The sequence below is a fragment of the Saccostrea cucullata genome, unplaced genomic scaffold (genome assembly GCF_032062105.1).
Source record: "Saccostrea cucullata isolate Sc308-1 unplaced genomic scaffold, CSIRO_AGI_Scuc_v1 ctg1837, whole genome shotgun sequence".
In the NCBI taxonomy this organism is placed as follows: domain Eukaryota; kingdom Metazoa; phylum Mollusca; class Bivalvia; order Ostreida; family Ostreidae; genus Saccostrea; species Saccostrea cuccullata.
In genome coordinates, this window is record NW_026930802.1 from 223247 (window position 1) to 234060 (window position 10814).

At 33.9% G+C, this 10814-nt stretch overlaps 1 protein-coding gene across 1 annotated transcript; it reads left to right on the forward strand.

Moving 5' to 3' along the window:
• The first annotated feature begins 7580 nt into the window (after window positions 1-7580).
• Window positions 7581-10425, forward strand: LOC134230147 (fibroleukin-like). The gene is made up of 5 exons (XM_062711924.1): window positions 7581-7599; window positions 7944-8083; window positions 8227-8326; window positions 8922-9089; window positions 10077-10425. Exons 1-5 carry the CDS (start codon window positions 7581-7583, stop codon window positions 10316-10318), a joined length of 669 nt encoding a protein of 222 aa, XP_062567908.1. The 3' UTR covers window positions 10319-10425.
• The last annotated feature ends 389 nt before the right edge of the window (window positions 10426-10814 follow it).

Here is a 10814-nt window from a genome sequence, read left to right on the forward strand (position 1 = left end):
GCTTCTAAGGAACATGCTGGTCTTCTTGTTTAATGATTTTATTTTCATTTGAATGAATCCCCACCCCCCCCCCCCACACACACACTAAAAGTCATTTTAATAAGCTATATATTTCACATAGGAATATAAAATTAATGTCATTTACTTGGTGTATATTTGAAGAAATATTTTGACAGTGTTATAATTACAATTCAATGAACTTTTTGGATATTAATCTTTATTTAATGAATTCTTTTTTAATGAAGAATAAATCTGGAAAGCTCATTTTTCTTTGTCAAAAAGCTGTTGATTAATTTTTACGCTTCAAATTTTTGCGAATTGTCACTGGTGCTAAAAATAAAAATATAAGCAGATCAGGTTATCCTATATATTTCACATAGGAATAAAAATTATTCTCATGACCTCCGCAATTTCATGGTCTATATTTAAAAAAATATTTATATTTGACAGTGTTATAATCATAATTTTGAAAATGAATTTCTTGGACATCACTCATGATTTCAAAGAACTATTCGGTGTTGTCTTACTACTTGAAATAGAATTTTACAAAAAAGTTGTTTTAACGTAAAGCCTGTTTAATTTTCTGATAGCAAATAATTATGTTTCTGAAATAACCAAAAAAAATTAAACAGGTTTCTTTTAAAAATGATGCTTAAGTCTATTCACTGAGTTAAAAAAAAGACACTAGTCCTCAGAAAAAAAAAATGTTGATTTACTTATTTTTATGCAATTGCAAATTTCTAAAAATATATAGTAAAAATGGATGTTTTACGATATTTGTTATTTTGCATTATCAATAATTTTTGCTCGATGATATACACACCACATAATACATGCATTTTTTTTGTCTTTGTTGTATTATTTTTTTTTTTTTCTAACATTGCTGAAGTACATTGTGAGAACAGTATCTTTTTTGTCCTTTGAAGGAGAAGGGCGAGGGGGGGGGGCAAAAACTTACAAGGTTCGTAATATTGTTAATTGTGTTTTTTTCTGCTTGTCTAGAGTCTAGATCTCATTCAAAGAATTGTGTTCAAATCAGAAAATGAAACCGTATAAACTTCTGTGTGAGGTATTTGTGTGTTTACATGTATCCGATAGGTAGAAAAAGTCCGATAAATAAAGTGTATAAAGCACAAACGACCATTTAAAAATAATAATATAATAAGTAAAGTCCATGAACTAAAATTTTAATACTATGCTGTATGAAGGTTCTTCTGATTTTTTAGATTTTATTTGCCTTTTTGGCAGCATGCTTTTCAAGCCACCATGCCTTATTACTGAGACGAAATTCATGCCGACATTGTAAGTCAATTTCTGATTAAGGAAAATGAAAGAGATATGCCATAATGGTCTAAGTTATTGTATTTTTAAATTATATATACTCATTTAATGAATGTAAAATTACTATATACTATAACTATCTTAAGTAATAATGATAATTATTATACATATTAAAATAATGATAATAAGTAGGTGAGATCTCGTTGCAAGTAAATGATTTTTCGATAGGATAAGATGTGATTTTGAGTAGATAATTCGTAAAAAGATAATGATATAAAGATTTCCCTCCTTATATTTTATTCTGTTGATTTAAGAGGCATTATTTTGGACATCTTTTCTTCAATATTGTTCATCAAACCGGTTTAAACTTTTCGAGATTTCAAAATCCCTATTGTAAGGGGTCAGCTCCTTTTCCTTGATATAAAATAAAAGGTCTTGTTAATTCGAGGGGTTTTTATTTTCAACAACTATCAAGAATTTTCTTTTATTTTTAAAGAAAAGAAATATCTAGGGGCCAACCTTGAAATTTCTTAAAGGGACTATTTTACCAAAAAATATTGTTTAGAACATTACTTGGACCATCTTTTGGTCAATGTTGCTTATCAAAATATGACCCCTTTTCAAGATATATTGAATATTTTAGCAGATTATATATAATTAAAAAAAGAAAAAAAAAGTATATTGATAACTCAATGTACAATGTATATGAAAATATTTCTAAATTCAATCTTTGCAGACAAAAAATGCAATTCCAATCTATGTTTAAATGGCGGGGTATGTGATAAATTGAAGATACACACAGGAAAACCCATATGTATATGTCCCGAAGGATTTACTGGTAAAAGATGTGAAAGTAAGTATCTTTTAATTTTCAAATACTAAAAATGCATTTACATTAATAATAATCATTGTACATTTCCATGTCAATGGATGACCGAAGTTTTTCATCGGAAAAGAGAATCTTCAAGCAGCAATCGTTAAAATCTAATAAATTAACGAAGTGTCATAATCAGCATTAAAAAATATAGAAAAAGAGCTTAAGGCCACTGTACAAAGTTAGCAGATATAAAGAGAACATTAGATACATTGACAAATTATCAATTAATAATTATAATTTTTATTCATATTGCGTTATTCATAAAACGTTCACTTAATGGTTCGTGCAAACTAACAACCAAAAATGATAAACTTAAGGAATTCAACCTTTCAACCTTCAACTCCCCTTTTTCATGTTTAAGTATACCCTCATCACATGCATATATGGTGGCGTATTTCATAAAAAATATGTTTAAGTAAAAAAATGATCAGATTTTTCTAATTTTTGTTTGTTTGTTTGTTTGTTTTTTTTAGTTAATGTATGTGACTGCAATGATTGTCAGAATGGAACATGTAAGGCGGATAAATGCAACAAACGTGGTTACACCTGTAGCTGTTTTCCTGGTTATAACGGCGATAATTGTGAAGGTAAATACGATTATTCATTGTTTATTCTTTCATGTCCCTCTCGAAAATTTTTAACTCATATGGAGACGCCACCACTTGCAGTTGGAGAGCTGCAAATTTTGTCCTATACTCGGCACCTAGGGCCATTGAACAGGGAATTTTCTCTTTCGTGCCAGCACCTACTGCGACACGGGACATCGGTTCTATACGGTCTCATCCGAAGGACCGGTCTCAACGTCCCACAGTGGAAATTGAACCCGCGACGTAAGAATCAACTACTTACTTCGCGACTCTAGAGCAGAGTACGCTCCTAACCACTGTTCCATGCGCGCGGGCGACGTGACTACGTCGTGAAGGTAAATAATTATGAAATTTATACTCATTAAGTCAAAAAAACCTTTATCATATCAATAACATATTAACCAGATTTACATAATTTTCTTATTAAGCAAAAACATTTTTCATGTCAATAACATTTTAACCAGATTTACATTTCTTTTAGATCGAATGACCTTTATGAATTAATAAGTGTTAATAAGTGTTAAAAAGAAAAACAAAACTCAGTGACTGTTTTCTTTTCTAGTTGAGATATATGACTAATTTTCTTAATAATTTGTGTTTGTTTGTGAATTTGTTCATGTCCTTCTCCAGAATTTTTCACTTTTATGGATACCCAACCGCTTTTGGAGGAGAAATAAAAACTGACAAGAAGACATTTCCTCGGCAATTGAGCAGCAGGTGATATTTTTCCTGGCAACACCTACTGCAGAACTGGACCTCGATTTATATCATGTCATCAAAAAGACTGCTCTCCACTACCACAATGCGTTTAGAAACCGCAAAGTTAAGACTTATCACTCCGCAACTCTTCAGCAGACGCTGTTACCAATGCACCACGCCGGAGACCTTAACTCATGTATCTGCACGGCAGACCTGGGTCCCGTTTGGCAAAAGAGCGAAAATATCTTACAGATTCTTAAACATACATACGTCGCGAGTTTGATTCCCTTTATGGGACGTGGAGACCGGTCCTTTCGATGAGAACGTTTAAACCGAGGTTTCGTGTCACAGTAGTACTGGCACGAAAATTATCCCTCACTGCTCACTGAGCATATGAGGGAAAAGCTCTCGAAAGGGACGTTAAACAACATACAATCAATCAATCCATTAAACATAACTACCCTACACTTCAAATGTATATCCTTGCATTTTGCGAATGATTTATATTACAAAGCATAATCAAAAACTTAGAACAAGAATAAATTAAGTTCGGACATTAAAATGATATTTTACAAAAAGAAAATCTATTTGCAATGACAGTAAGTAAGATTAAGAATCAGTTTGATATGTTGTTCTTATTTAAAATTCCAACCTTTATCATAAGAAATTAAAAGAAGTGCAAATCAATAAAGTTATCTCCCATTGGTCGCCATATTATAGGTCGACTGAGTGATTTTCCCTCTTTGTATTACCAAGTTAATAGGTTGTAGCAGTAATATTTGGTGGAAAATATGTAATATTTATTTTTTTTTAATGAAAGGAGGCTTCCAAAAATTTATATACTTCAGAAAAATAATGATTTCTAATTCAAAATAGCAAATATTAAAATTTTAAATTGGTTGATCAATGAAGGGATATGAGCATTTGGACCTCCAGTATGGTGGCCAACGGGAAATAACTCGCTAAATTCTGGCCTATCGAAAACTTCAGTATCTATAATCAAAGCATATGTTCAAATCAAACAAAGTTAAATAGATGTCCTGCGGCTGCTTCATTTTATAGGTTAATTCGTTTGTGATGTTGCAAATGATTTTTTTGCAGGGCTCTATAATAAAACGTTATAATTTCAACGTTCAAAAGAAGTGCTAATCAATAAAGCATTATAAATCAGTTCAAGATTTTTGTGTTGTGACGTTAAGTGTCTTCATGGATTTACATGTAATGGCTATAAGTTGATTCCGTTCCATTGGGATATTTTTATTTATCTAGCTTATAGAGACCACGATTAAGTGTGCAGGGCTTCGACTTCAGACTTGTAAGTCAGAGGCATTTTAGTTTTTCATGGTGTCAATGCCTACCTTGACTCAACTACTAATTTAAAAGCTTGTACAGCTTCACGTCTAATTTAGGTGCTTAAGGAAGGAACAATCATTACTCATGTTCACCTCTCACTGCATTTGACCGGGGGAGGGCCCAATTGAACTCAGGCCCCCGATAGCCTCTAAAGCAATTTGACATGCAACATGTACATATTTTGAAACAATGTTTCTGGATTAGTTTCAATAGGTGATGTATGTGACAACCATGAATGTGTGAATGGAACCCGTGTACCAGACCAGTCCAGTGGTCGAGGATACACGTGCAACTGTACCACTGGTTATGTCGGGGAAAACTGTCAAGGTAATACACCATATAATTCTCACCGTTAATAGGGTTCTATCAAACCTTAACATTTTTATAAAGTCCTTGCTTATTATTACAGCATGTATTTAATTATTCCGTATGAAGCTGTCATAATAAGCTCTTAATTGGGTTTGATTAAAACACACGAGTCACCTGCTGCAATGTACATACATTTTTTGTTAATTAACGACACTGTCAAGGATGTGCCATTATATGTTGATTTCTGAATGAATATATAACAAGAACAAAAGAAAGTCTAAGATTCGAAACAAATGAAGATTTGTCAGGATGGGAACTAGGCCACTAAAACACATATCAGGCATGTGTACAGCTACTGCGAAATCCTTTCATTTCATTACCCTTTTTAATCAGTTAGATGTATGTGACGACAATGATATTGTCTGAGTGCATATACATGTAAAGCGAGTCATTTCAGTATTAAGGTTAAAGATTTATTGGAGACAATGTTGATATTTGTTCTGACAGTGTATGCTAACTCCTCCAAGACACCTGATCCCACCTCTAGAATTTCAAGGGATTCATGTTAATGCCCTTCACTAATTGTCACATATTTGTATTGTTGTGAATTGTTTGATATTGATCCCAGCTTTTTTATCGTTTCCCTTTTCAGTAATCAGTTAACTATAATCAGTTGATTAAAAAAAATGATTTTAAAAACTTAGATATATTTAATAGTTGGCGTATGTGACAACAATGAATGTGTGAATGGAACTTGTGAAGCAGACCAATCCAGTGAGCGAGGTTACAAGTGCAATTGTTTAAATCATCATTTCGGAGAAAATTGTGAAGGTAAACGTTTCAACGAGATACTATGGTATATATGGAAAGTATCTGTCATCATACATGCAAGATGCAACATAATGATACATGTACGTAGACATGCGACTTATTTATTGTAAACATGCAAGATGTTGATGTTGACATAAGAGTTAAATATTTACATTCAGTGTAATTTTCTTTATGAAATCCATGAGAAATCCACGACGTTCAAATCTCTATAACACACGCAAAACCTTGTCACCGCGCGTTAGAATACACAGCAGGAACTATAAGCATTTTCAATACTCTGGGGACACCAAAATGTAAATATTTTATTTCAATTTAATGAAAAACTATAACCCTGAAAAATTAACGTAAAAATTAACGTAATGTGTGTTAAGAATTAATTTGTCGCTTTTTTCCTCGCAATGTTTGTTTGCGTTATTTAACTTTGCAACGTCATTTAACGTCATTTGACGTCACAAACGGCTCTTACATTTAATAACCATGGCAGTTTTGAAGGGCGCTACATTCACAGTTAAGATGAATGAAATAAGCAAGAATGAAGAAGGAAAATTAGAGAATGTAAATATAAGCATTGAATTCATATTTTTGGATGTCTTCGGTCCTATAACACACCTGGTCGTGCCGACAAATTATCATACCGCGCTAACAATTTGTCGGCAGGGCCAGGTGTGTTATAGGACCGAAGACATCCAAAAATATGAATTCAATGCTTAATTATATCAGCTGAAGTTGGTTATCACCATATTGTTAAAGTAACCATAGGGGGTTTTTCTTTACTATATAGATTAATTTTTTATACAATAACATATATACAAACAGAGTAGGTTCTGGCCAGGGCCGACTCTCCGCTCCGCTGCTGTCCCAGACACGTCCTGTATGCTCGGCATCCACGTGTTGTAGAAGAGCGGCCATGCGACTATCCCGCCGTCTGACGTAATACAGACAGTAAGTCGTACCACGGGATAGTCGCACAGATACTACATTCTTATCCCTTGTACCATGTGCCAGTGTAAGTAAGGAAGGGTGGCAAATCGACCTGTTTCTGTCCAATCAATTATTTGCCATCGAGCAATATTCATGTGAACAACATTATTCATGCTACTTCATTAGACTTAATCTTAACTTTACAAACTGGAAATTATGATAGAATTTTTTATTTTCTTATTAAAAAAAAATTAAATCGGATACTTTTATCATCCACATTTTACCTTCACTAATGCATGGAAAAGGGGCAATAACCCGTGACTAAGTACCGACACTGTATGGATGGATAGATAAATTCCGACTTAACTCATTTATCAGTTTTTTTTTTTGTTTTTTTTTTTTTTGTTTTGTTTTGTTTTTTTTTTTCTTCAAAAAAATAGGAGGTGAATGAGGAATAATAGGATAGACCTTTGATAACGTCGCATATATTTTGTGAGATGAATTCAAATATGCGGTATTATGCCAGCATGGAAGATACGTATGTTGACGTGAAACTTTTTATCTTGCATGTTGACATAAATGACTTGATTGTTGAAATTACTTACATGTTGACATAAATAAGACCTATGTCTACATGATTATGTTGCATGTAAACATAAATAAGTCACATTTTGTCGTAAATATGTTGCACGTCCACATAATTATGTTGCATGTTAATATAAATGTCTCATGTCAACAAAGGTTTGTTGCATCTTGTGTGTATGATGTCAGAAACTGGCGCTTTTAAGTAAATTGACCCATACTAAAACTATATTCTCTTTGTAACTTGCATGCTAACATAATTTTCACGCAAGTGGACATAATCATCAATCGTGTTGACTTATTTTTCTTGCATGTTAACAGAATTTATCTTGCATTTAGGGGCAGAAATATGTCACAATACTATCATTTCATGTAAATAATTTCATATATTTTAGATCAGAGGTTACCCTCTAACTAGACATTTAAAAGCATAGCTTTAAAAATTTGCGTATAGAGCCTTTCCGCATTGGAATTTTTTTTTTTTTTTTTTTTTTTTTTTGTAGTACGTTTACCAAGAGATTGTAAAGAACATCATGAAAATGGTAAAACTACTACAGGTGTTTACGAAATTTATCCGTATGAGACTGTCCCTTCTTCTATCAGTGTTTTATGTGATATGGAGACTCTGAATAGAGGATGGACGGTATGTTCCTTTTGTTTGTTTGTTTTTTTTTTTGTGAGGGTGTAGTTTAAAGACATAGAGAATGAGTATCACTTCCCTTGAAGCGTAGTTTCATTATCGGCCTGTTCGTTATAAGCATGATTTACTGTTTTTATTTCTCAAAGGCAATACAAAAACGTGTGGATGGATCTGTGAGCTTTAACAAAACATGGGATGAATATAAGGCCGGGTTCGGGATTCCAGGAGAAGAAGATTTCTGGATCGGTAAAGACATTAAATCCTTGATAATCTGGACAGCCATTGTACGGTAGCTTTCCTTTCTGGACTAAGTTTATTTGGAATACATGTAATTTCTATGTCTGTTTCAATAGTCAGGACGTTTTATCAAACAGGACATTTTTTCCAGGGGAAAAAACACGAGTCTGGCTTAACGAAACATACCGGCATAAAATTAAACACTTTTCAAGTTTTCGCGCATATTTGTTATATGCTTCAAATACAATAACGCCAATGGCTGTCAAAAGCTTTAGAAAGTTAATAATATTCAGGTATCTTTCTTAATGTGGCAGCAAGATTAATTAAAAATGTAAGCTCAGTTTTCCTATCTGGCTTAGATTTTGGAATTTTTAGATTACTCTACAATTTGATTTTCCCGCTGATTTTAAAAATATTGACCTTTTCTAGAAATCCTCCAGGTTCAGAACAGCGAGCTTAAATATGGATCCACAAATTAAACTATTATCAATACTGCATCGAAGAGCTTTAGTATTCCATCTTTGATATATAATTTAAGAATGTATGCATGCATAAACTGTATTGCAATACATTTATCAAATATTTTGAATATACATCAAAACAGGAAACGAGCTGATATACCAGTTAACAAAGGGAAACGACTCTTCTCTCTATGTCTCGATAACTCTGGTAAATGGTACAACCCTATATGAGGTATATGAGAGGTTCTCAATATCGAATGAAACAGAAAAGTACCAACTCGCTTTGTCTGGAATTCCAACCGGAACCTTAGGTATGATTCATATAATTATTGTTAAATAACAGTCAAGTGAAAGAGAAGGATTGGTTTGTTGTTAGTTTAGTCAAATGATGACTGACGTTTTTCATACTAATTGTTAAATTATTATTTATACACTGAGTTGACGACTAATTTTTCCGTAATTTTCCGATCATGACAAGGAGCACACAGCTGATGTGACCGGTTGGCAGAGGATGCTCACTCCTCCATGGCACCTGATCCCAATCTCTGATGTTCTGGAGATCCGTATTTGCTCTGTTCTTATTTTGTATTTTTTATGGACTTTTGATCTTGAACACTGTTCTTATGTTTCATTGATACTCTTTTACGTATTGACATATCTCTAACATCCCTTAGCCTTCAGAACAGTGTTCCACAATACTAGGTTCAACTTTATTTTGCTTTTACTCTTTTGTTGACTAGATAACATTTCTTTACATTCATAAAATTTGTTCTCTAGAAAATAAAGTTCACTTAACATTCGAAATATCGGTGTTCAAGATAATGAGGTTAAACTACATAGCCTCTAACTTTGTAGATGACTGTAGGGCATTCTTCTTCATACAGAAAATTAATTTTCGATAAGAAAAGTTCCCTGACATACCAGATATCGGTGTTCGAGAAAAAGATTGATTGATTGATTCTAACTTGTTTAACTTCCCTTTCGAGAATTTTTCACTCATATAGAGACGCCACCACTTGCCGATGGAGAGCTGCAAATTTTGTCCTATACTCGGCACTCAGGGCCATTGAGCAGTGAGGGATCTTTTTCGTGCCAGCACCTACTGCGACACGGGACCTCGGTTTATATGGTCTCATCTGAAGGACCTGTCTCCACGTCCCACAGTTGGATTCGAACCCGCGACTTAACTTAAGGATTGACTCCTTACTTTGCGACTCTAGAGCAGACGCTCTAACCACTGTGCCACGCGGGCGACTCGAGATAAAGAAGTTTAACTGTGTTTTGATTTTTCTCTATAGGGGACAAGATGCAAGAATGGGGTGCAGGAGGGAATTTCTTTTCTACTTGGGACAGAGATCACGATAGGATGGGTACTTCTAACTGTGCTGGAAGCTACGGCGGAGGTTGGTGGTTTTCTGCTTGCTACTACGCCTTCCTTAATGGACAATGGGCCTCGACAGACTGGTTTCAACCTTGGTTTCGCATTGTCCATAAAGGATCGGATATAATGGCGACGAAGATGATGATAAAGCGTTTCTAAGTGAGTTTTTGTATATACAAATTTGGACAGATTTTTGGTGGAGAATGATCATGTTGTCGCCCGCCTGGCACAGCGGTTAGAGCCTCTGCTCTAGTCTCAGTCGCTAAGTAAGGCGTAATTATCAGTTTTGTGTTTTCGATTTTGATGATTAATCAAACTGCTACTTTTCTCTTCCTTTATTATAAGTACAAACCAGAAGAGCTCTAGTCTCGACAGAGACTTCTGGTTATGTATACAAATTTGGACAAATTTTTGGTGGACAATGATCATGTTGTCGCCCGCGTGGCGCAGTGGTTAGAGCGTATTCTCTATTCTAAGTCGCTAAGTAAGGAGGTGATCCTATTGTCGCGGGTTCGAATCCCAGGCATAACAAAAAATTGTCGATTCAGTGGGACATTTTTAAACACCAAACATAAACAAATTTTATGATTTATTAATTTCTGAAACTGCTAAAAGCATAATTGAATTACATTTAGTTTGTGAACTTTAAAAATGA